The following is a 26,879-nucleotide window of genomic DNA, read 5'->3' as shown; positions in this document are numbered from 1 at the left end:
TCACGCGGTGTCACTGTTATACGATGATGTAATCACGCGGTGTCTCACTGTTATACGATGATGTAATCACACGGCGACGCACTGTTATACGATGATGTAATCACGCGGTGTCACTGTTATACGATGATGTAATCACGCGGTGTCACTGTTATACGATGATGTAATCACGCGGTGTCTCACTGTTATACGATGATGTAATCACGCGGTGTCGCACTGTTATACGATGATGTAATCACGCGGTGTCTCACTGTTATACGATGATGTAATCACGCGGTGTCTCACTGTTATACGATGATGTAATCACGCGGTGTCACTGTTATACGATGATGTAATCACGCGGTGTCACTGTTATACGATGATGTAATCACGCGGTGTCACTGTTATACGATGATGTAATCACGCGGCGTCACTGTTATACGATGATGTAATCACGCGGTGTCTCACTGTTATACGATGATGTAATCACGCGGTGTCACTGTTATACGATGATGTAATCACGCGGTGTCTCACTGTTATACGATGATGTAATCACGCGGTGTCTCACTGTTATACGATGATGTAATCACGCGGCGACGCACTGTTATACGATGATGTAATCACGCGGCGACGCACTGTTATACGATGATGTAATCACGCGGCGACGCACTGTTATACGATGATGTAATCACGCGGTGTCACTGTTATACGATGATGTAATCACGCGGTGTCTCACTGTTATACGATGATGTAATCACGCGGTGTCTCACTGTTATACGATGATGTAATCACGCGGTGTCACTGTTATACGATGATGTAATCACGCGGCGACGCACTGTTATACGATGATGTAATCACGCGGCCGTCAGCGCTTTTGGCATTTTCTAGTTTTTCTTTATTTTTCTTTTTTTTTTCTCAATAATATTCTCGTTTCTTTATTTTTTTTCCATAAAAATCACAGGTATTGAAATCAGGAGAAGATACAGAGGTCAAAGTTCAGCATCAGAGCCCCTCTCTTCCACCCACCCCCCCCCCCTTCCAAGCAGGGGCTATTCCACCTCTCAGGCTCCCCCCCCCCCCCCCACGCTCCATCCATACCACTCTCATGCCCCAGTCTCAATAACGAGTAGTAGGAGGGGGGAGGGGGGCTGTTTAAGAGCTTGACACGTTATGGGGTCAGTCACAGGGTTCAAAAGTGCAAAGGTCATTCCCAAAATGTTGGCCAAGGCTGTGGATCAACCATGACTGGACAGGTCAACGCCCTCTCTCCATCCTTCTCCTGCCCCCCTGAATCGTTTCGTTACTTCTACTTGGTGGGCAACGTGGAAGAGGTGGGGGCAAGAACGTGTCCTGTGCATTCCATCACCTGCCCCCCCCCCCCCCAGTCTCTCCCGCCTCCCCCGCCACCCCCCCCTCCACCCCTCAAGCCTCCCCGGTGTCAGATCATCTTCATGTTGAACTTGCGGGGAACCTCCCCCGAGGAGATCCCAGCGTCCGATTTGCGCGGCACATATTCGATCTCGATATTATGTTTGGTGTTCCCCTTTCCTCGGCTCCAGAGGAAAAGCAACACCAGGCAGAAGAGGACCACCCCCAGGAAGGAGATGAAGCCCATGGTGGTGGCGATGATCAGAGTCTTGATGTCGAATGGGAAGGGGACGTTTGAGCGGGTGGTGTTGACGTCGCTCTCGTTCGGCTGGTTGGAGATAAAGGCGAACGTCTTGTTGGGTTGATGGGGCCAGTCGGGCGAGTAGCTGCGCACGTGGAGGTGGGCCAGGGAGGTGTCATTGCCGCCGGCGTTGCTGGCCACGCAGTGATAAGTCCCGTTATCTTGGATCTGGGCGTAGCGCACCTCCAACGTCCCGTCCGGGAACACCGTCAGCCGCCCGTTGCTCTTGCTGGTGATAAAATTCTTGCGCGGCGACTGCCACAGGATGGTGGGTGGCGGGTCCCCGTCGGCCCGGCAGAAAAAGTGCACAGTGTGGCCCTCGTCCACGTGCACCACTTGAGGGTTGCGGTCCCGGATGCGAGCGCGCCGGCACGTGAAGTAGTTGGGCTGCAGCACGTCGGGGAAGTCCTTGAACTCCTTGCCCTGCACGTACTCTGGGCTGGAGCAGGAGGGCTGCTGCCGGTGGAAGTTGAGACGCCAACGACGCCGGAAGATCCACAGCAGGCGGCAGTCACAGGCCAACGGGTTGCGGTCCAAGATGAGCGTCTCCAGGTTGCCCACGGAGTGGAAAGAGGACTCTTCCAGCGTGCTGAGGAGGTTGGAAGAGACGTTGAGTACCCGCAGGTGGTTGAGTCCGCGGAAAGCGTAGGGTTCCACCATGGCCAGCTGGCCCCCTACCAGGTGGAACTCCTGCAGCCTTAGCAGGTCATGCAACATGGAACCCTCTACAGCTGTGATGGGATTGTAGGAGAGGTTGAGGAAGCGGAGATAAACAAGGTGGCGGATGGCCACATAGGGGATGGAGCTGAGGTTGCTGTGGGTGATGGAGAGCGAAGTCAAGTTAAGTCCATAGAGGCAGTTGGAGGTCATGGTGTCCAGATATGGCCATTGGGCCACCTCCAGCACCTTCAGCCGGTACAACCTCTTGAAGGAATAGTCCCGGATGACATTGATGTTGAGGTACCGGAGCTGCAGGGAGATGAGGCCGTGGAGGTGGGACAGCGCCTCCGTGGGCACCAACGTGAGGTTACACTTCTCCAGCGTCAGCTCTTCCAGGCTGTTGAGGCCGCGGAAGGCGCGGTGGGAAATGTACACCAGGTCATTGTCTCCGACCTCCAGAGACTTGAGGTTGTAGAGGTCCTGGAACATGTCGTCAAGGAGGATGACTATCTTGTTCTCGCTGATGTCCAGCTGGGTGAGGTTGCTGAGCCCTGTGAAGACCCCCAGGGGGATGAGCTTGAGGCGGTTACTCCGTAGTCCCAGCGAGCGCAAGTTGAAGAGTCCGTTGAAGGCGCCCGGCTCTATACCGCTCACAATATTCTCGTTGAGTTCCAGCTCCTCTAGGTAGGGGAACGCGGAGAACTCGTCCTGGTTGAGGGTCTTGATGCGGTTCTTGCTGAGGTCCAGAAGCCGGGTATCGGTGGGGACACCCTCGGGGATGTTGAGGAAACGCTTGCGGTGGCAAAGGACGGAGCGGTCCTGGGGGGAACACTCGCAGCGCGGGGGGCAGCCGGACGCCGAGCCCGACAGGATGGAGCCCACCACCAGCAGGAGGATGGGACACAAGCAGGACAGCAGCGGGATACTCATCCTGGATACAGCGCTCACCTGCAGGGGAAAAACAGGGTCAGTATATTATACGCAGTTTTGACAAAGCGCCAAGAGCGCGAAACGCGTCAGAGGCACCCCCACATGCCGCCCTCCGTGTTGTCACCCGTGTTCTAATCAATAGTTTTTAATCAGTTACATTTGCGTATAGCACCCGTTTTGCCAGCAGTGCTCCGGTTTCCGGAGACCACACGGGAGCAATTCTACTCACCATCTTACTGAGGTTATTGGCATGAAGATCATATATTGTCTATAGCTCGTCTACGGGTGTATCCTGCACATAGGCAGGAGCTGGCTGTATTACCCTCAATACACAATACACAGGTTCACCCATCCCCCCCTTATTGAGCTGTGAAGTGAGACGATCGCAGCACCCTCATTCATTGGCATCTCCACACTCACAGGGCGCCTCCCACCCACTAGTCCCAGCGTTATCTGCACGCTGTCACCACGCAGTCACCACGCAGTCACCACGCTGTCCTGCCCAGCGCTGGGTAGCAACGGTTCCATATGTTTGTGTCTTATACGCAGAGATGGCACGGAGAGGCGTGTGAGAATTAGCAGAGGGGAGGGCGGTGCATCGCAAGCACTGGAATAGCAGAGGGGCCAGCGCCCAGCGAGGCCACGGACACGTGTGTGCCCCCGGCCCCCCAGCATCGTGCGCTGATACCCTGCCACGCTGTCACTACGCCACGCTGTCACTACGCCACAGAGTGGGACACGGAGACGTGTGTGCCCCCGGCATCGTGCGCTGATACCCTGCCACGCTGCCACTACGCCACAGAGTGGGACACGGAGACGTGTGTGCCCCCGGCATCGTGCGCTGATACCCTGCCACGCTGTCACTACGCCACAGAGTGGGACACGGAGACGTGTGTGCCCCCGGCATCGTGCGCTGATACCCTGCCACGCTGTCACTACGCCACAGAGTGGGACACGGAGACGTGTGTGCCCCCGGCATCGTGCGCTGATACCCTGCCACGCTGTCACTACGCCACAGAGTGGGACACGGAGACGTGTGTGCCCCCGGCATCGTGCGCTGATACCCTGCCACGCTGTCACTACGCCACAGAGTGGGACACGGAGACGTGTGTGCCCCCGGCATCGTGCGCTGATACCCTGCCACGCTGTCACTACGCCACAGAGTGGGACACGGAGACGTGTGTGCCCCCGGCATCGTGCGCTGATAACCTGCCACGCTGTCACTACGCCACAGAGTGGGACGCAGAGACGGTGCCGCCCTCCCCTGCTATTCCAGCGCAGACGCGCCGCTTACACAATTAGCGATAATTACAGGCGAGGCGTCTCAGTCTGGGAGTCAGCAGGATACATTAACCCCTGCAGAGCCGGAGAGAGGAGTGCCGAGCCACCGCTTTCCCTCACTGTTCCTCTCTCAGTATAACACGCACAGCTATCCCTCACTGCTCCTCTCTCAGTATAACACACACAGCTATCCCTCACTGCTCCTCTCTCAGTATAACACGCACAGCTATCTCTCACTGCTCCTCTCTCAGTATAACACACACAGCTATCCCTCACTGCTCCTCTCTCAGTATAACACACACAGCTATCTCTCACTGCTCCTCTCTCAGTATAACACACACAGCTATCCCTCACTGCTCCTCTCTCAGTATAACACACACAGCTATCTCTCACTGCTCCTCTCTCAGTATAACACGCACAGCTATCCCTCACTGCTCCTCTCTCAGTATAACACGCACAGCTATCTCTCACTGCTCCTCTCTCAGTATAACACGCACAGCTATCTCTCACTGCTCCTCTCTCAGTATAACACACACAGCTATCCCTCACTGCTCCTCTCTCAGTATAACACGCACAGCTATCTCTCACTGCTCCTCTCTCAGTATAACACACACAGCTATCCCTCACTGCTCCTCTCTCAGTATAACACACACAGCTATCTCTCACTGCTCCTCTCTCAGTATAACACACACAGCTATCCCTCACTGCTCCTCTCTCAGTATAACACACACAGCTATCTCTCACTGCTCCTCTCTCAGTATAACACGCACAGCTATCCCTCACTGCTCCTCTCTCAGTATAACACGCACAGCTATCTCTCACTGCTCCTCTCTCAGTATAACACGCACAGCTATCTCTCACTGCTCCTCTCTCAGTATAACACGCACAGCTATCTCTCACTGCTCCTCTCTCAGTATAACACGCACACAGCTATATCTCACTGCTCCTCTCTCAGTATAACACACACAGCTATCCCTCACTGCTCCTCTCTCAGTATAACACACACAGCTATCTCTCACTGCTCCTCTCTCAGTATAACACGCACAGCTATCTCTCACTGCTCCTCTCTCAGTATAACACGCACAGCTATCTCTCACTGCTCCTCTCTCAGTATAACACGCACAGCTATCTCTCACTGCTCCTCTCTCAGTATAACACGCACAGCTATCTCTCACTGCTCCTCTCTCAGTATAACACGCACAGCTATCTCTCACTGCTCCTCTCTCAGTATAACACGCACAGCTATCTCTCACTGCTCCTCTCTCAGTATAACACGCACAGCTATCTCTCACTGCTCCTCTCTCAGTATAACACACACAGCTATCTCTCACTGCTCCTCTCTCAGTATAACACACACAGCTATCTCTCACTGCTAATCTCTCTGTATAACACGCACAGCTATCTCTCACTGCTCCTCTCAGTATAACACACACAGCTATATCTCACTGCTCCTCTCTCAGTATAACACACACAGCTATCTCTCACTGCTCCTCTCTCAGTATAACACACACACCTATCTCTCACTGCTCCTCTCTCAGTATAACACGCACAGCTATCTCTCACTGCTCCTCTCTCAGTATAACACACACACCTATCTCTCACTGCTCCTCTCTCAGTATAACACACACCTATCTCTCACTGCTCCTCTCTCAGTATAACACGCACAGCTATCTCTCACTGCTCCTCTCTCAGTATAACACACACACCTATCTCTCACTGCTCCTCTCTCAGTATAACACGCACAGCTATCTCTCACTGCTCCTCTCTCAGTATAACACACAGCTATCTCTCACTGCTCCTCTCTCAGTATAACACACACAGCTATCTCTCACTGCTCCTCTCTCAGTATAACACACACACCTATCTCTCACTGCTCCTCTCTCAGTATAACACGCACAGCTATCCCTCACTGCTCCTCTCTCAGTATAACACGCACAATGAGGAGAAGGGGGGGTCTCTGAGTGACACTGTGTTATTATTGGTGTCTGAGTGACGCTGTGTGTGTGTTATTATTGGGGTCACTGAGTGACACTGTGTGTTATTATTGGGGTCTCTGAGTCACACTGTGTGTGTTATTATTGGGGTCTCTGAGTGACACTGTGTGTGTTATTATTGGGGTCTCTGAGTGACAAAGTGTGTTATTATTGGGGTCTCTCAGTGACACTGTGTGTGTTATTATTGGGGTCTCTCAGTGACGCTGTGTGTGTTATTATTGTGGTCACTGAGTGACACTGTGTGTGTTATTATTGGGGTCTCTGAGTGACATTGTGTGTGTGTGTTATTATTGGGGTCACTGAGTTACACTGTGTGTGTTATTATTGGGGTCTCTGAGTCACACTGTGTGTGTTATTATTGGGGTCTCTGAGTGACACTGTGTGTGTTATTATTGGGGTCTCTGAGTGACAAAGTGTGTTATTATTGGGGTCTCTCAGTGACGCTGTGTGTGTTATTATTGTGGTCACTGAGTGACACTGTGTGTGTTATTATTGGGGTCTCTGAGTGACATTGTGTGTGTGTGTTATTATTGGGGTCTCTGAGTGACACTGTGTGTGTTATTATTGGGGTCTCTGAGTGACACTGTGTGTGTTATTATTGGGGTATTTGAGTGACGCTGTGTGTGTGTTATTATTGGGGTCTCTGAGTGACGCTGTGTGTGTGTTATTATTGGGGTCACTGAGTGACGCTGTGTGTGTTATTATTTGGGTCTCTGAGTGACGCTGTGTGTGTGTTATTATTGGGGTCTCTGAGTGACACGGTGTGTGTATATTATTATTGGGGTCTCTGAGTGACACTGTGTGTGTTATTATTGGGGTCACTGAGTGACGCTGTGTGTGTGTTATTATTGGGGTCACTGAGTGACACTGTGTTTTATTATTGGGGTATCTGAGTGACGCTATGTGTTATTATTGAGGTCTGCGTGACGCTGTGTGTAATTATTGGGGTAACTGGATGACGCTGTGTGTGTGTTATTATTGGGGTCTTTGAGTGACGCTGTGTGTGTTATTATTGGGGTCTCTGATTGACACAGTGTGTGTGTGTGTGTGTGCTATTATTGGGGTCTGAGTGACACGGTGTGTGTATATTATTATTGGGGTCTCTGAGTGACGCTGTGTGTGTTATTATTGAGGTCTCTGAGTGACACTGTGTGTGTGTTATTATTGGGGTCACTGAGTGACACTGTGTGTTATTATTTGGGTCACTGAGTGACATTGTGTGTGTTATTATTGGGGTCTCTGAGTGACATTGTGTGTGTTATTATTGGGGTCACTGAGTGACGCTGCTTGTGTTATTATTGGGGTCTCTGAGTGACACTGTGTGTGTTATTATTGGGATCTAAAAGTGACACTGTGTGTGTGTTATTATTGGGGTCTTTGAGTGACGCTGTGTGTTATTATTGGGGTCTCTGAGTGACACTGTGTGTGTTATTATTGGGGTCTTTGAGTGACGCTGTGTGTGTTATTATTTGGGTCTCTGATTGACACAGTGTGTGTGTGTGTGCTATTATTGGGGTCTGAGTGACACGGTGTGTGTATATTATTATTGGGGTCTCTGAGTGACGCTGTGTGTATAATTATTGGGGTAACTGGATGACGCTGTGTGTGTGTTATTATTGGGGTCACTGAGTGACGCTGTGTGTTATTATTGGGGTCTGAGTGACACTGTGTGTGTTATTATTGGGGTCTGCGTGACACTGTGTGTGTTATTATTGGAGTCTCTCGGTGACGCTGCGTGTGTGTGTGTGTGTTATTATTGGGGTCTCTGAGTGACACTGTGTGTGTGTTATTATTGGGGTCACTGAGTGACGCTGTGTGTTATTATTGGGGTCACTGAGTGACGCTGTGTGTGTGTTATTATTGGGGTCACTGAGTGACGCTGTGTGTTATTATTGGGGTCTGAGTGACGCTGTGTGTGTTATTATTGGGGTCCGAGTGACACTGTGTGTTATTATTGGGGTCACTGAGTGACATTGTGTGTGTTATTATTGGGGTCTCTGAGTGACATTGTGTGTGTGTGTGTGTGTTATTATTGGGGTCTCTGAGCGACACTGTATGTGTTATCATTGGGGTCTCTGAGTGACACTGTGTGTGTTATTATTGGGGTCTGTGTGACGCTGTGTGTTATTATTGGGGTCTCTGAGTGACGCTGTGTGTGTGTTATTATTGGGGTCTCTGAGTGACACTGTGTGTGTGTTATTATTGGGGTCTCTGGGTGACACTGTGTGTGTTATTATTGGGGTCTCTGAGTGACACTGTGTGTGTTATTATTGGGGTCTGAGTGACACTGTGTGTGTGTTATTATTGGGGTCTCTGAGTGACACTGTGTGTGTTATTATTGGGGTCTCTGAGTGACACTGTGTGTGTGTTATTATTGGGGTCTCTGGGTGACACTGTGTGTGTTATTATTGGGGTCTCTGAGTGACACTGTGTGTGTTATTATTGGGGTCTGAGTGACGCTGTGTGTTATTATTGGGGTCTCTGAGCGACACTGTGTGTGTGTTATTATTGGGGTCACTGAGTGACACTGTGTGTGTTATTATTGGGGTCTGAGTGACGCTGTGTGTGTGTTATTATTGGGGTCTGAGTGACACTGTGTGTGTTATTATTGGGGTCTCTGAGTGACACTGTGTGTGTTATCATTGGGGTCTCTGGGTGACACTGGGTGTGTTATTATTGGGGTCTCTGGGTGACACTGTGTGTGTTATTATTGGGGTCACTGAGTGACGCTGTGTGTTATTATTGGGGTCTGAGTGACGCTGTGTGTTATTATTGGGGTCTGAGTGACACTGTGTGTGTTATTATTGGGGTCTCTGAGTGACGCTGTGTGTGTGTTATTATTGGGGTCACTGAGTGATGCTGTGTGTTATTATTGGGGCCTGAGTGACACTGTGTGTGTTATTATTGGGGTCTGCGTGACACTGTGTGTGTTATTATTGGAGTCTCTCGGTGACGCTGCGTGTGTGTGTGTGTGTTATTATTGGGGTCTCTGAGTGACACTGTGTGTGTGTTATTATTGGGGTCTCTGAGTGACACTGTGTGTTATTATTGGGGTCACTGAGTGACGCTGTGTGTGTGTTATTATTGGGGTCACTGAGTGACGCTGTGTGTTATTATTGGGGTCTGAGTGACGCTGTGTGTGTTATTATTGGGGTCCGAGTGACACTGTGTGTTATTATTGGGGTCACTGAGTGACATTGTGTGTGTTATTATTGGGGTCACTGAGTGACATTGTGTGTGTTATTATTGGGGTCTCTGAGTGACATTGTGTGTGTGTGTGTGTGTTATTATTGGGGTCTCTGAGTGACGCTGTGTGTTATTATTGGGGTCTGAGTGACGCTGTGTGTGTTATTATTGGGGTCCGAGTGACACTGTGTGTTATTATTGGGGTCACTGAGTGACATTGTGTGTGTTATTATTGGGGTCACTGAGTGACATTGTGTGTGTTATTATTGGGGTCTCTGAGTGACACTGTGTGTGTGTGTGTGTGTGTTATTATTGGGGTCTCTGAGCGACACTGTGTGTGTGTTATTATTGGGGTCACTGAGTGACACTGTGTGTGTTATTATTGGGGTCTGAGTGACGCTGTGTGTGTGTTATTATTGGGGTCTGAGTGACACTGTGTGTGTTATTATTGGGGTCTCTGAGTGACACTGTGTGTGTTATCATTGGGGTCTCTGGGTGACACTGGGTGTGTTATTATTGGGGTCTCTGGGTGACACTGTGTGTGTTATTATTGGGGTCTGAGTGACGCTGTGTGTTATTATTGGGGTCTGAGTGACACTGTGTGTGTTATTATTGGGGTCTCTGAGTGACGCTGTGTGTGTGTTATTATTGGGGTCACTGAGTGACGCTGTGTGTGTGTTATTATTGGGGTCACTGAGTGATGCTGTGTGTTATTATTGGGGTCTGAGTGACGCTGTGTGTTATTATTGGGGTCTGAGTGACACTGTGTGTGTTATTATTGGGGTCTCTGAGTGATGCTGTGTGTGTGTTATTATTGGGGTCACTGAGTGACGCTGTGTGTGTGTTATTATTGGGGTCACTGAGTGATGCTGTGTGTTATTATTGGGGCCTGAGTGACACTGTGTGTGTTATTATTGGGGTCTGCGTGACACTGTGTGTGTTATTATTGGGGTCTGCGTGACACTGTGTGTGTTATTATTGGAGTCTCTCGGTGACACTGCGTGTGTGTGTGTGTGTTATTATTGGGGTCACTGAGTAACATTGTGTGTGTTATTATTGGGGTCTCTGAGTGACATTGTGTGTGTGTGTGTGTTATTATTGGGGTCTCTGAGCGACACTGTATGTGTTATCATTGGGGTCTCTGAGTGACACTGTGTGTGTTATTATTGGGGTCACTGAGTGACGCTGTGTGTGTTATTATTGGGGTCTCTGAGTGACACTGTGTGTTATTATTGGGGTCACTGAGTGACGCTGTGTGTGTGTTATTATTGGGGTCACTGGGTGACGCTGTGTGTGTGTTATTATTGGGGTCTCTGAGTGACACTGTGTGTGTTATTAGTGGGGTCTGTGTGACGCTGTGTGTTATTATTGGGGTCTCTGAGTGACGCTGTGTGTGTTATTATTGGGGTCTCTGAGTGATGCTGTGTGTGTTATTTTTGGAGTCTCTCGGTGACGCTGTGTGTGTGTGTTATTATTGGGGTCTCTGAGTGACACTGTGTGTGTTATTATTGGGGTCTCTGAGCGACACTGTGTGTGTGTTATTATTGGGGTCTCTGGGTGACACTGTGTGTGTTATTATTGGGGTCTCTGAGTGACACTGTGTGTGTTATTATTGGGGTCTGAGTGACGCTGTGTGTTATTATTGGGGTCTCTGAGCGACACTGTGTGTGTTATTATTGGGGTCACTGAGTGACACTGTGTGTGTGTTATTATTGGGGTCTCTGAGCGACACTGTGTGTGTGTTATTATTGGGGTCACTGAGTGACACTGTGTGTGTTATTATTGGGGTCTGAGTGACGCTGTGTGTGTGTTATTATTGGGGTCTGAGTGACACTGTGTGTGTTATTATTGGGGTCTCTGAGTGACACTGTGTGTGTTATCATTGGGGTCTCTGGGTGACACTGTGTGTGTTATTATTGGGGTCTCTGGGTGACACTGTGTGTGTTATTATTGGGGTCTGAGTGACGCTGTGTGTGTGTTATTATTGGGGTCACAGAGTGACGCTGTGTGTGTGTTATTATTGGGGTCACTGAGTGATGCTGTGTGTTATTATTGGGGTCTGAGTGACGCTGTGTGTTATTATTGGGGTCTGAGTGACACTGTGTGTGTTATTATTGGGGTCTCTGAGTGACGCTGTGTGTGTGTTATTATTGGGGTCACTGAGTGACGCTGTGTGTGTGTTATTATTGGGGTCACTGAGTGATGCTGTGTGTTATTATTGGGGCCTGAGTGACACTGTGTGTGTTATTATTGGGGTCTGCGTGACACTGTGTGTGTTATTATTGGGGTCTGCATGACACTGTGTGTGTTATTATTGGAGTCTCTCGGTGACGCTGCGTGTGTGTGTGTGTGTTATTATTGGGGTCACTGAGTAACATTGTGTGTGTTATTATTGGGGTCTCTGAGTGACATTGTGTGTGTGTGTGTGTTATTATTGGGGTCTCTGAGCGACACTGTATGTGTTATCATTGGGGTCTCTGAGTGACACTGTGTGTGTTATTATTGGGATCTCTGAGTGACACTGTGTGTGTTATTATTGGGGTCTCTGAGTGACGCTGTGTGTGTTATTATTGGGGTCTCTGAGTGACACTGTGTGTTATTATTGGGGTCACTGAGTGACGCTGTGTGTGTTATTATTGGGGTCTCTGAGTGACACTGTGTGTTATTATTGGGGTCACTGAGTGACGCTGTGTGTGTGTTATTATTGGGGTCACTGGGTGACGCTGTGTGTGTGTTATTATTGGGGTCTCTGAGTGACACTGTGTGTGTTATTAGTGGGGTCTGTGTGACGCTGTGTGTTATTATTGGGGTCTCTGAGTGACGCTGTGTGTGTGTTATTATTGGGGTCTCTGAGTGATGCTGTGTGTGTTATTTTTGGAGTCTCTCGGTGACGCTGTGTGTGTGTGTTATTATTGGGGTCTCTGAGTGACACTGTGTGTGTTATTATAGGGGTCTCTGAGCGACACTGTGTGTGTGTTATTATTGGGGTCTCTGGGTGACACTGTGTGTGTTATTATTGGGGTCTCTGAGTGACACTGTGTGTGTTATTATTGGGGTCTGAGTGACGCTGTGTGTTATTATTGGGGTCTCTGAGCGACACTGTGTGTGTGTTATTATTGGGGTCACTGAGTGACACTGTGTGTGTTATTATTGGGGTCTGAGTGACGCTGTGTGTGTGTTATTATTGGGGTCTGAGTGACACTGTGTGTGTTATTATTGGGGTCTCTGAGCGACACTGTGTGTGTGTTATTATTGGGGTCACTGAGTGACACTGTGTGTGTGTTATTATTGGGGTCACTGAGTGACGCTGTGTGTGTATTATTATTGGGGTCACTGAGTGACGCTGTGTGTGTTATTATTGGGGTCTCCGAGTGACGTATGTGTGTGTTATTATTGGGGTCACTGAGTGACACTGTTTGTGTTATTATTGGGGTCTCTAAGTGACACTGTGTGTGTTATTATACGGGTCTCTGGGTGACAATGTGTTATTATTGGGGTCTCTGAGGGACGCTGTGTGTTATTATTGGGGTCTCTGAGTGACGCTGTGTGTGTTATTATTGGGGTCTTTGAGTGACGCTGTGTGTGTTATTATTTGGGTCTCTGAGTGACACAGTGTGTGTTTGTTATTATAGGGGTCTCTGGGTGACACTGTGTGTGTTATTATTGGGGTCTCTGAGTGACACGGTGTGTGTGTATTATTATTGGGGTCTCTGAGTGACGCTGTGTGTTATTATTGGGGTCTCTGAGTGACGCTGTGTGTGTGTTATTATTGGGGTCTCTGAGTGAAACTGTGTGTGTGTGTTATTATTGGGGTCTCTTAGTGACGCTGTGTGTGTTATTATTGGGATCTGAGTGACACTGTGTGTGTTATTACTAGGGTCTCTGAGCGACACTGTGTGTTATTATTGGGGTCACTGAGTGACGCTGTGTGTGTGTTATTATTGGGGTCACTGAGTGACGCTGTGTGTTATTATTAGGGTCTCTGACTGACACTGTGTGTGTTATTATTGGGGTCACTGAGTGACACTGTGTGTTATTATTGGGGTCTCTGAGTGACGCTGTGTGTGTTATTATTGGGGTCACTGAGCGACACTGTGTGTGTGTTATTATTGGGGTCACTGAGTGACACTGTGTGTGTTATTATTTGGGTCACTGAGTGACATTGTGTGTGTTATTATTGGGGTCTCTGAGTGACACTGTGTGTGTTATTATTGGAGTCACTGAGTGACGCTGTGTGTGTGTTATTATTGGAGTCACTGAGTGACGCTGTGTGTGTTATTATTGGGGTCACTGAGTGACACTGTGTGTGTTATTATTGGAGTCACTGAGTGACGCTGTGTGTGTGTTATTATTGGGGTCACTGAGTGACACTGTGTGTGTTATTATTGGAGTCACTGAGTGACGCTGTGTGTGTTATTATTGGGGTCTCTGAGTGACACTGTGTGTGTTATTATTGGGGTCTCTGAGTGACACTGTGTGTGTTATTATTGGGGTCTCTGAGTGACACTGTGTGTGTTATTATTGGGGTCTCTGAGTGACACTGTGTGTGTTATTATTGGGGTCTCTGAGTGACACTGTGTGTGTTATTATTGGGGTCACTGAGTGACGTTGTGTGTGTGTTATTATTGGGGTCTCTGAGTGACGATGTGTGTGTTATTATTGGGGTCTGAGTGACACGGTGTGTGTTATTATTGGGGTCTGAGTGACACTGTGTGTGTTATTATTGGGGTCTGAGTGACGCTGTGTGTGTTATTATTGGGGTCACTGAATGACACGGTGTGTGTGTTATTATTGGGGTCTGAGTGACACTGTGTGTGTGTTATTATTGTGGTCACTGAGTGACACTGTGTGTGTTATTATTGGGGTCTCTGAGTGACAGGGTTTGTGTCTTATTATTTGGGTCTGAGTGTCACTGTGTGTGTTATTATTGGGGTCACTGAGTGACGCTGTGTGTGTTATTATTGGGGTCTCTGAGTGACGCTGTGTGTGTTATTATTGGGGTCACTGAGTGACGCTGTGTGTGTTATTATTGGGGTCTCTGAGTGACGCTGTGTGTGTTATTATTGGGTTCTGAGTGACACTGTGTGTGTGTTATTATTGGGGTCACTGAGTGATGCTGTGTGTTATTATTGGGATCTGAGTGACACTGTGTGTGTTATTAATGGGGTCTCTGAGTGACGCTGTGTGTGTGTTATTATTGGGGTCTCTGGGTGACACTGTGTGTGTTATTATTGGGGTCTCTGGGTGACACTGTGTGTGTTATTATTGGGGTCTCTGAGTGACGCTGTGTGTTATTATTGGGGTCACTGAGTGACACTGTGTGTTATTATTGGGGTCTGAGTGACACTGTGTGTGTTATTATTGGGGTCTCTGAGTGACGCTGTGTGTGTGTTATTATTGGGGTCTCTGAGTGACATTGTGTGTGTGTTATTATTGGGGTCACTGGGTGACGCTGTGTGTGTGTTATTATTGGGGTCTGAGTAACACTGTGTGTGTGTTATTATTGGGGTCCGTGAGTGACACTGTGTGTGTTATTATTGGGGTCTCTGAGTGACATTGTGTGTGTGTTATTATTGGGATCTCTGAGTGACACTGTGTGTGTGTTATTATTGGGGTCTGAGTGACACTGTGTGTGTGTTATTATTGGGGTCTCTGAGTGACACTGTGTGTGTGTTATTATTGGGGTCTGAGTGACACTGTGTGTGTGTTATTATTGGGGTCTCTGAGTGACACTGTGTGTGTGTTATTATTGGGGTCTCTGAGTGACACTGTGTGTGTGTTATTATTGGGGTCTGAGTGACACTGTGTGTGTGTTATTATTGGGGTCTCTGAGTGACACTGTGTGTGTTATTATTGAGGTCTGAGTGACAGTGTGTGTTATTATGGGGTCTCTGAGTGACACTGTGTGTATTATTATTGGGGTCTCTGAGTGACACTGTGTGTTATTATTGAGGTCTGAGTGACACTGTGTGTATTATTATTGGGGTCACTGAGTGATGCTGTGTGTGTTATTATTGGGGTCTCTGAGTGACACTGTGTGTGTTATTATTGATGTCTGAGTGACACGGTGTGTGTTATTATTGAGGTCTGAGTGACACTGTGTGTGTTATTATTGGGGTCTGAGTGACGCTGTGTGTGTTATTATTGGGGTCTCTGAGTGACAGTGTGTGTGTGTTATTATTGGGGTCTCTGAGTGACACTGTGTGTGTGTTATTATTGGGGTCTGAGTGACACTGTGTGTGTGTTATTATTGGGGTCTCTGAGTGACACCGTGTGTGTTATTATTGTGGTCACTGAGTGACACTGTGTGTGTTATTATTGGGGTCTCTGAGTGACACGGTGTGTGTTATTATTGTGGTCACTGAGTGACACTGTGTGTGTTATTATTGGGGTCTCTGAGTGACATTGTGTGTGTGTGTTATTATTGGGGTCTCTGAGTGACACTGTGTGTGTTATTATTGGGGTCTCTGAGTGACACTGTGTGTGTTATTATTGGGGTCTTTGAGTGACGCTGTGTGTGTGTTATTATTGGGGTCTCTGAGTGACGCTGTGTGTGTGTTATTATTGGGGTCACTGAGTGACGCTGTGTGTGTTATTATTTGGGTCTCTGAGTGACGCTGTGTGTGTGTTATTATTGGGGTCTCTGAGTGACACGGTGTGTGTATATTATTATTGGGGTCTCTGAGTGACGCTGTGTGTGTTATTATTGAGGTCTCTGAGTGACACTGTGTGTGTGTTATTATTGGGGTCCAAGTGACACTGTGTGTGTTATTATTGGGGTCACTGAGTGACGCTGTGTGTGTGTTATTATTGGGGTCACTGAGTGACGCTGTGTGTTATTATTGGGGTCACTGAGTGACACTGTCTTTTATTATTGGGGTATCTGAGTGACGCTATGTGTTATTATTGAGGTCTGCGTGACGCTGTGTGTAATTATTGGGGTAACTGGATGACGCTGTGTGTGTGTTATTATTGGGGTCTTTGAGTGACGCTGTGTGTGTTATTATTGGGGTCTCTGATTGACACAGTGTGTGTGTGTGTGTGTGTGCTATTATTGGGGTCTGAGTGACACGGTGTGTGTATATTATTATTGGGGTCTCTGAGTGACGCTGTGTGTGTTATTATTGGGGTCACTGAGTGACACTGTGTGTTATTATTTGGGTCACTGAGTGACATTGTGTGTGTTATTATTGGGGTCTCTGAGTGACATTGTGTGTGTTATTATTGGGGTCACTGAGTGACACTGCTTGTGTTATTATTGGGGTCTCTGAGTGACACTGTGTGTGTTATTATTGGGATCTAAAAGTGACACTGTGTGTGTGTTATTATTGGGGTCTTTGAGTGACGCTGTGTGTTATTATTGGGGTCTCTGAGTGACACTGTGTGTGTTATTATTGGGGTCTTTGAGTGACGCTGTGTGTGTTATTATTTGGGTCTCTGATTGACACAGTGTGTGTGTGTGTGTGCTATTATTGGGGTCTGAGTGACACGGTGTGTGTATATTATTATTGGGGTCTCTGAGTGACGCTGTGTGTGTGTTATTATTGGGGTCTCTGAGTGATGCTGTGTGTGTTATTTTTGGAGTCTCTCGGTGACGCTGTGTGTGTGTGTTATTATTGGGGTCTCTGAGTGACACTGTGTGTGTTATTATAGGGGTCTCTGAGCGACACTGTGTGTGTGTTATTATTGGGGTCTCTGGGTGACACTGTGTGTGTTATTATTGGGGTCTCTGAGTGACACTGTGTGTGTTATTATTGGGGTCTGAGTGACGCTGTGTGTTATTATTGGGGTCTCTGAGCGACACTGTGTGTGTGTTATTATTGGGGTCACTGAGTGACACTGTGTGTGTTATTATTGGGGTCTGAGTGACGCTGTGTGTGTGTTATTATTGGGGTCTGAGTGACACTGTGTGTGTTATTATTGGGGTCTCTGAGCGACACTGTGTGTGTGTTATTATTGGGGTCACTGAGTGACACTGTGTGTGTGTTATTATTGGGGTCACTGAGTGACGCTGTGTGTGTATTATTATTGGGGTCACTGAGTGACGCTGTGTGTGTTATTATTGGGGTCACTGAGTGACATTGTGTGTGTTATTATTGGGGTCTCTGAGTGACATTGTGTGTGTTATTATTGGGGTCACTGAGTGACGCTGCTTGTGTTATTATTGGGGTCTCTGAGTGACACTGTGTGTGTTATTATTGGGATCTAAAAGTGACACTGTGTGTGTGTTATTATTGGGGTCTTTGAGTGACGCTGTGTGTTATTATTGGGGTCTCTGAGTGACACTGTGTGTGTTATTATTGGGGTCTTTGAGTGACGCTGTGTGTGTTATTATTTGGGTCTCTGATTGACACAGTGTGTGTGTGTGTGCTATTATTGGGGTCTGAGTGACACGGTGTGTGTATATTATTATTGGGGTCTCTGAGTGACGCTGTGTGTATAATTATTGGGGTAACTGGATGACGCTGTGTGTGTTATTATTGGGGTCACTGAGTGACGCTGTGTGTTATTATTGGGGTCTGAGTGACACTGTGTGTGTTATTATTGGGGTCTGCGTGACACTGTGTGTGTTATTATTGGAGTCTCTCGGTGACGCTGCGTGTGTGTGTGTGTGTTATTATTGGGGTCTCTGAGTGACACTGTGTGTGTGTTATTATTGGGGTCTCTGAGTGACACTGTGTGTTATTATTGGGGTCACTGAGTGACGCTGTGTGTGTGTTATTATTGGGGTCACTGAGTGACGCTGTGTGTTATTATTGGGGTCTGAGTGACGCTGTGTGTGTTATTATTGGGGTCCGAGTGACACTGTGTTATTATTGGGGTCACTGAGTGACATTGTGTGTGTTATTATTGGGGTCACTGAGTGACATTGTGTGTGTTATTATTGGGGTCTCTGAGTGACATTGTGTGTGTGTGTGTGTGTTATTATTGGGGTCTCTGAGCGACACTGTATGTGTTATCATTGGGGTCTCTGAGTGACACTGTGTGTGTTATTATTGGGGTCTGTGTGACGCTGTGTGTTATTATTGGGGTCTCTGAGTGACGCTGTGTGTGTGTTATTATTGGGGTCTCTGAGTGACACTGTGTGTGTGTTATTATTGGGGTCTCTGGGTGACACTGTGTGTGTTATTATTGGGGTCTCTGAGTGACACTGTGTGTGTTATTATTGGGGTCTGAGTGACGCTGTGTGTTATTATTGGGGTCTCTGAGCGACACTGTGTGTGTGTTATTATTGGGGTCACTGAGTGACACTGTGTGTGTTATTATTGGGGTCTGAGTGACGCTGTGTGTGTGTTATTATTGGGGTCTGAGTGACACTGTGTGTGTTATTATTGGGGTCTGAGTGACACTGTGTGTGTTATCATTGGGGTCTCTGGGTGACACTGGGTGTGTTATTATTGGGGTCTCTGGGTGACACTGTGTGTGTTATTATTGGGGTCTGAGTGACGCTGTGTGTTATTATTGGGGTCTGAGTGACACTGTGTGTGTTATTATTGGGGTCTCTGAGTGACGCTGTGTGTGTGTGTTATTATTGGGGTCACTGAGTGACGCTGTGTGTGTGTTATTATTGGGGTCACTGAGTGATGCTGTGTGTTATTATTGGGGTCTGAGTGACACTGTGTGTTATTATTGGGGTCTCTGAGTGACGCTGTGTGTGTGTTATTATTGGGGTCACTGAGTGATGCTGTGTGTTATTATTGGGGCCTGAGTGACACTGTGTGTGTTATTATTGGGGTCTGCGTGACACTGTGTGTGTTATTATTGGGGTCTGCGTGACACTGTGTGTGTTATTATTGGAGTCTCTCGGTGACGCTGCGTGTGTGTGTGTGTTATTATTGGGGTCTCTGAGCGACACTGTATGTGTTATCATTGGGGTCTCTGAGTGACACTGTGTGTTATTATTGGGGTCACTGAGTGACGCTGTGTGTGTTATTATTGGGGTCTCTGAGTGACACTGTGTGTTATTATTGGGGTCACTGAGTGACGCTGTGTGTGTTATTATTGGGGTCTCTGAGTGACACTGTGTGTTATTATTGGGGTCACTGAGTGACGCTGTGTGTGTGTTATTATTGGGGTCACTGGGTGACGCTGTGTGTGTGTTATTATTGGGGTCTCTGAGTGATGCTGTGTGTGTTATTTTTGGAGTCTCTCGGTGACGCTGTGTGTGTGTGTTATTATTGGGGTCTCTGAGCGACACTGTGTGTGTGTTATTATTGGGGTCTCTGGGTGACACTGTGTGTGTTATTATTGGGGTCTCTGAGTGACACTGTGTGTGTTATTATTGGGGTCTGAGTGACGCTGTGTGTTATTATTGGGGTCTCTGAGCGACACTGTGTGTGTTATTATTGGGGTCACTGAGTGACACTGTGTGTGTGTTATTATTGGGGTCACTGAGTGACGCTGTGTGTGTATTATTATTGGGGTCACTGAGTGACGCTGTGTGTGTTATTATTGGGGTCTCCGAGTGACGTATGTGTGTGTTATTATTGGGGTCACTGAGTGACACTGTGTGTGTTATTATTTGGGTCACTGAGTGACATTGTGTGTGTTATTATTGGGGTCTCTGAGTGACATTGTGTGTGTTATTATTGGGGTCACTGAGTGACGCTGCTTGTGTTATTATTGGGGTCTCTGAGTGACACTGTGTGTGTTATTATTGGGATCTAAAAGTGACACTGTGTGTGTGTTATTATTGGGGTCTTTGAGTGACGCTGTGTGTTATTATTGGGGTCTCTGAGTGACACTGTGTGTGTTATTATTGGGGTCTTTGAGTGACGCTGTGTGTGTTATTATTTGGGTCTCTGATTGACACAGTGTGTGTGTGTGTGTGCTATTATTGGGGTCTGAGTGACACGGTGTGTGTATATTATTATTGGGGTCTCTGAGTGACGCTGTGTGTGTTATTATTGAGGTCTCTGAGTGACACTGTGTGTGTGTTATTATTGGGGTCACTGAGTGACACTGTGTGTGTTATTATTTGGGTCACTGAGTGACATTGTGTGTGTTATTATTTGGGTCTCTGAGTGACACAGTGTGTGTGTTATTATACGGGTCCTCTGGGTGACAATGTGTTATTATTGGGGTCTCTGAGGGACGCTGTGTGTTATTATTGGGGTCTCTGAGTGACGCTGTGTGTGTGTGTTATTATTGGGGTCTGAGTGACACTGTGAGTGTGTTATTATTGGGGTCACTGAGTGACACTGTGTGTGTTATTATTGGGGTCTCTGAGTGACGCTGTGTGTGTTATTATTGGGGTCTTTGAGTGACGCTGTGTGTGTTATTATTTGGGTCTCTGAGTGACACAGTGTGTGTTTGTTATTATAGGGGTCTCTGGGTGACACTGTGTGTGTTATTATTGGGGTCTCTGAGTGACACGGTGTGTGTGTATTATTATTGGGGTCTCTGAGTGACGCTGTGTGTTATTATTGGGGTCTCTGAGTGACGCTGTGTGTGTGTTATTATTGGGGTCTCTGAGTGAAACTGTGTGTGTGTGTTATTATTGGGGTCTCTTAGTGACGCTGTGTGTGTTATTATTGGGATCTGAGTGACACTGTGTGTGTTATTACTAGGGTCTCTGAGCGACACTGTGTGTTATTATTGGGGTCACTGAGTGACGCTGTGTGTGTGTTATTATTGGGGTCACTGAGTGACACTGTGTGTTATTATTGGGGTCTCTGAGTGACGCTGTGTGTGTTATTATTGGGGTCACTGAGTGACACTGTGTGTGTTATTATTGGGGTCTCTGAGTGACACTGTGTGTGTTATTATTGGAGTCACTGAGTGACGCTGTGTGTGTGTTATTATTGGAGTCACTGAGTGATGCTGTGTGTGTGTTATTATTGGGGTCACTGAGTGACACTGTGTGTGTTATTATTGGAGTCACTGAGTGACGCTGTGTGTGTTATTATTGGAGTCACTGAGTGACGCTGTGTGTGTTATTATTGGGGTCTCTGAGTGACACTGTGTGTGTTATTATTGGGGTCTCTGAGTGACACTGTGTGTGTTATTATTGGGGTCTCTGAGTGTCACTGTGTGTGTTATTATTGGGGTCACTGAGTGACGCTGTGTGTGTTATTATTGGGGTCTCTGAGTGACGCTGTGTGTGTTATTATTGGGGTCACTGAGTGACGCTGTGTGTGTTATTATTGGGGTCTCTGAGTGACGCTGTGTGTGTTATTATTGGGTTCTGAGTGACACTGTGTGTGTTATTATTGGGGTCTCTGAGTGACACGGTGTGTGTGTTAATATTGGGGTCTCTGAGTGACGCTGTGTGTGTTATTATTGGGGTCTCTTAGTGACACGGTTTGTGTTATTATTGGGGTCACTGATTGACACGGTGTGTGTTATTATTGGGTCACTGAGTGACACAGTGTGTGTGTGCTATTATTGTGGTCTCTGAGTGACACTGTGTGTGTGTTATTATTGGGGTCTCTGAGTGATGCTGTGTGTGTGTTATTATTGGGGTCTCTGAGTGACGCTGTGTGTGTTATTATTGGGGTCTCTGAGTGACACTGTGTGTGTGTTATTATTGGGGTCTCTGAGTGATGCTGTGTGTGTGTTATTATTGGGGTCTCTGAGTGACGCTGTGTGTGTTATTATTGGGGTCTCTGAGTGACGCTGTGTGTGTTATTATTGGGGTCTCTGAGTGACGCTGTGTGTGTTATTATTGGGGTCTCTGAGTGACGCTGTGTGTTATTATTGGGGTCTCTTAGTGACGCTGTGTGTTATTATTGGGGTCTCTGAGTGACACACATTTATTTGAAAAGAGCAATGTAGATTACTGCATGTACATAGATGAAACCGTATATATCTCTAAAGTCACAAAACGTGTGTGTGTGTGTGTATAGATTTATGTACATACATATATAGAGTATACATATGTTGTTATATACAAACACACATCTCTGTATAAGTACATACACATGTATGTATAGTACAGACAGAGCAGTGAATATACAGAGAAAGCAGTTCATAGATCGATAAGTAGGTATAGTATATATATATATATATACAGACACACACACACCTTACCTGGCCCTCATTTTCCACCGTTGCAAGACCCCTTCTCGCCTTCCCATCCCGAAACCAGCAGCAACCCCCCCCCCCCACCACACACACACACACAATCACACACAGTGATGCACACAATGACACGCACAGACTGTCAAACACACATACACAGTACCACAATCACAGATGCAATGACACTGACACTGAGTTACAAACTATTGCACGCTCAGTGACACACACAGGAGACAATAACACATACACAATGACAGATGCACAAGGACACAGAGACGAGCAAGGACACACACACATACACAATGACAGAGACGAATAAGGACACACACAATGACACACACACACAGTGCCGGTCAGCAAAAAGATACCGGGTTTGATCTTCAGCTGTAGAGCCAAGAGACACAGTAAAGAGACAAAGCACACACACACACACACACGAACACACGAACACACATGCACACACGCACAAGCTGCTTCTGCTGCTGGGCAGGAGAGAGAGAAGGAGGAGGGGAGGAAAGAGGAAAGGAGCAGGGGATGGGGGGAGAGAGGGGGGGGATGAGGGGAGAGGGGGGAGAGGGGAGAGGGAGAGGGGGGATGAGGGGAGAGGGGGGGAGAGAGTAAGAGAGGGGGGATGGGGGGAGAGAGAGGGAGGGGGGATGGGGGGAGAGAGAGGGAGGGGGGATGAGGGGAGAGAGAGGGGGGATGAGGGGAGAGAGAGGGGGGATGGGGGAGAGAGAGGGGGGGTGGGGGGAGAGAGAGGGGGGATGGGGGGAGGGGGGAGAGAGGGGGGATGGGGTGAGAGAGAGGGGGGATGGGGTGAGAGAGAGGGGGGATGGGGTGAGAGAGAGGGGGGATGGGGTGAGAGAGAGGGGGGATGGGGTGAGAGAGAGGGGGGATGGGGTGAGAGAGAGGGGGGATGGGGTGAGAGAGAGGGGGAGAGGGAGGGGGGATGGGGGGAGAGGGAGGGGGGATGGGGTGAGAGAGAGGGGGGGAGAGGGAGGGGGGATGGGGTGAGAGAGAGGGGGGAAGGGGTGAGAGAGAGGGGGATGGGGTGAGAGAGAGGGGGGATGGGGGAGAGAGAGGGGGGATGGGGGAGAGAGAGGGGGGATGGGGGAGAGAGAGGGGGGATGAGGGGGGGGATGAGGGGAGAGATGGGGGGAGAGAGGGGGGATGGGGGGGGAGAGAGGGGGGATGGGGGGGATGGGAGGGGAGAGAGGTGGGTATGGGGGGTGAGAGAGGGGGATGGGGGGAAGAGAGGGGGGAGGGGAGGGGGGAGAGAGGGGGGATGGGGTGAGAGAGAGGGGGGATGGGGTGAGAGAGAGGGGGGAGAGGGAGGGGGGATGGGGTGAGAGAGAGGGGGGGAGAGGGAGGGGGGATGGGGTGAGAGAGGGGGGATGGGTGAGAGAGAGGGGGGATGGGGTGAGAGAGAGGGGGGATGGGGTGAGAGAGAGGGGGGATGGGGTGAGAGAGAGGGGGGATGGGGGGAGAGAGAGGGGGGATGGGGGGAGAGAGAGGGGGATGGGGGAGAGAGAGGGGGGATGGGGGGAGAGAGAGGGGGGATGGGGAGAGAGAGGGGGATGGGGGAGAGAGAGGGGGGATGAGGGGAGAGATGGGGATGGGGGGGAGAGAGGGGGGAGAGAGGGGGGATGGGAGGGGAGAGAGGTGGGTATGGGGGGTGAGAGAGGGGGGATGGGGGGAAATGAGGGGGGAGGGGGGGGGAGAGAGGGGGGATGGGGGGAAGAGAGGGGAGAGAGGGGGAGAGAGGGGGGGTGAGAGGGGGGGATGGGGGGGAGAAAGGGGGGGATGGGGGGGGAGAGGGGGGATGGGGGGGAGAGAGGGGGGATGGGGGGGGATTGAGGGGGGGATGGGGGGGTGAGGGGGGGATGGGGGGGTGGGGAGTGAGGTGGGGATGGGGGGGAGAGTGGGGGGATGGGGGGGGAGTGGGGGGGATGGGGGGAGAGAGGGGGGATGGGGGGGTGAGAGGGGGATGGGGGGAGAGAGGGGGGTGGGGGGGGAGGGGGGGAGGGGGGGATGGGAGGGGAGAGTGGGGGGTGGGGGGGGAGAGGGGGGATGGGGGGGAGAGAGGGGGGATGGGGGGGGGAGAGGGGGGATGGGGGGGGATGGGGGGGGGGATGGGGGGGGAGAGAGGGGGGGGATGGGGGGGGGATGGGCGGGGAGAGAGGGGGGAATGGGCGGGGAGAGAGGGGGGGATGGGGGGAGAGAGGGGAGAGAGGGGAGAGAGGGGGGGATGGGGGAGATGGGGGGAGAGGGGGGGGATGGGGGGAGAGAGGGGGGGATGGGGGAGTAGAGAGGGGGGGATGGGGGGGGAGAGAGGGATGGGGGGGGAGAGAGGGATGGGGGGGGGAGAGAGGGGGGATGGGGGGGGGAGAGGGGGGATGGGGGGAGAGAGAGGGGGGATGGGGGGAGAGAGAGAGGGGGATGGGGGGGAGAGAGAGGGGTGATGGGGGATGGGGGGGAAGAGGGGGGGATGGGGGGATGGGGGGAAGAGGGGGGGAGAGAGGGGGGATGGGGGGAAGAGATGGGGGGGAAGAGGGGGGGGAAGAGATGGGGGGGAAGAGATGGGGGGGAAGAGATGGGGGGGAAGAGGGGGGGATGGGGGGAGAGAGGGGGGATGGGGGGGAAGAGGGGGGGAGAGATGGGGGGGAAGAGGGGGGGAAGAGATGGGGGGGAGAGATGGGGGGGAAGAGGGGGGGATGGGGGGAGAGAGGGGGAATGGGGGGGAGAGAGAGGGGGGATGGGGGGGAGAGAGAGGGGGGATGGGGGGGAAGAGGGGGGATGGGGGGGAGAGAGAGGGGGGATGGGGGGATGTGGGGGTGAGAGAGGGGGGATGGGGGATGTGGGGGAGAGAGTGGGGGGATGGGGGGACGAGGGGGGGATGGGGGGGAAGGAGGGGGGGGTGAGAGAGGGGGATGGGGGGGAGAGGGGGGGATGGAGGGAAGAGGGGGATGGGGGGAAGAGGGAGGGGGGTGGGGGGGAAGAGGGGGGGAGAGATGGGAGAGAGGGGGATGGGGGGGAAGAGGGGGGAGAGAGGGGGGGGATGGGGGGGAAGAGGGGGGGATGGGGGGGAGGAGGGGGATGGGGGGGAGAGAGAGGGGGGATGGGGGGATGAGGGGGAGAGAGAGGGGGGATGGGGGGATGGGGGGATGTGGGGGAGAGAGAGGGGGGATGGGGGGACGAGGGGGGGATGGGGGAGAAGGAGAGGGGGATGGGGGGGAAGAGGGGGGAGAGAGAGGGGGGGATGGGGGGGAAGAGGGGGGGAGAGAGGGGGGGAAGAGGGGGGGAGAGATGGGGGGAAGAGGGGGGGAAGAGGGGGGGAGGGGGGGAAGAGGGGGGAAGAGGAGGGGAGGGGGGGAGAGAGGGGGGATGGGGGGGAGAGAGGGGGGATGGGGGGATGGGGGGGAGAGAGGGGGGATGTGGGGAGGGGGGGAGAGAGGGGGGATGGGGGGGAGAGAGGGGGGATGGGGGGGAGAGGGGGGATGGGGGGGGAGAGGGGGGGATGGGGGGAAGTGGGGGGGAGAGGGGGGATGGGGGGTGAGTGGGGGGTGGGGGAGGTGAGGGGGGATGGGGGGGGAGAGGGGGGAGTGGGGGGGATGGGGGGGAAGAGGGGGGGTGGGGGGGATGAGAGGGGGAGTGGGGGGTGTGAGTGGGGGGATGGGGGGAAGTGGGGGGGAGAGTGGGGGGGAAGAGGGGGGGAGAGTGGGGGGGATGGGGGGAAGAGGGGGGGTGAGTGGGGGATGGGGGGGGATGAGGGGGGGATGGGGGGGGGAGAGGGGGGGTGGGGGGGGGAGAGAGAGGGGGGTGGGGGGGGAGGTGTGGGGGGTGGGGGGGAGAGGGGGGGGTGGGGGGGGGATGGGGGGGAAGAGGGGGGGTGGGGGGGGAGAGGAGGGGGGTGGGGGACAAGTGGGGGGTGGGGGAGAGAGAGGGGGGGTGGGGGGGAAGAGGGGGGGTGAGAGGGGGGGGAGAGGGGGGGAGAGGGGGGGGAAAGGGGGGAGAGTGGGGGAGAGGGGGGGGATGGGGGGAGAGGGGGGGTGGGATGGGGGGAAGAGGGGGGATGGGGGGAAGAGGGGGGGAGAGAGAGGGGGGATGGGGGGGAAGAGGGGGGAGATGGGGGGGAAGAGGGGGGGAGAGATCGGGAGAGA

At 50.8% G+C, this 26,879-nt stretch overlaps 1 protein-coding gene across 2 annotated transcripts; it reads right to left on the bottom strand.

The window, feature by feature from the left end:
* Positions 1–1,397: 1,397 nt before the first annotated feature.
* LINGO1 (leucine rich repeat and Ig domain containing 1) lies at positions 1,398–23,197 on the bottom strand. 2 transcript variants are annotated; one of them, XM_075582607.1, is made up of 2 exons: positions 22,729–23,197; positions 1,398–3,253 (listed from the first exon to the last, which is right to left on the bottom strand). In XM_075582607.1, exon 2 carries the CDS (start codon positions 3,233–3,235, stop codon positions 1,415–1,417), a length of 1,821 nt encoding a protein of 606 aa, XP_075438722.1. In that variant the 5' UTR covers positions 3,236–3,253; positions 22,729–23,197; the 3' UTR covers positions 1,398–1,414. The 2 variants fall into 2 exon arrangements, with proteins under 2 accessions (XP_075438722.1, XP_075438723.1); XM_075582608.1 differs by having other exon boundaries at positions 22,724–22,747.
* Positions 23,198–26,879: the final 3,682 nt, after the last annotated feature.

Source organism: Ascaphus truei, unplaced genomic scaffold, assembly GCF_040206685.1.
Source record: "Ascaphus truei isolate aAscTru1 unplaced genomic scaffold, aAscTru1.hap1 HAP1_SCAFFOLD_241, whole genome shotgun sequence".
Taxonomy (NCBI): domain Eukaryota; kingdom Metazoa; phylum Chordata; class Amphibia; order Anura; family Ascaphidae; genus Ascaphus; species Ascaphus truei.
Note: the sequence above shows the minus strand (reverse complement) of the source record. Positions and strands in the feature narration are given on the sequence as shown.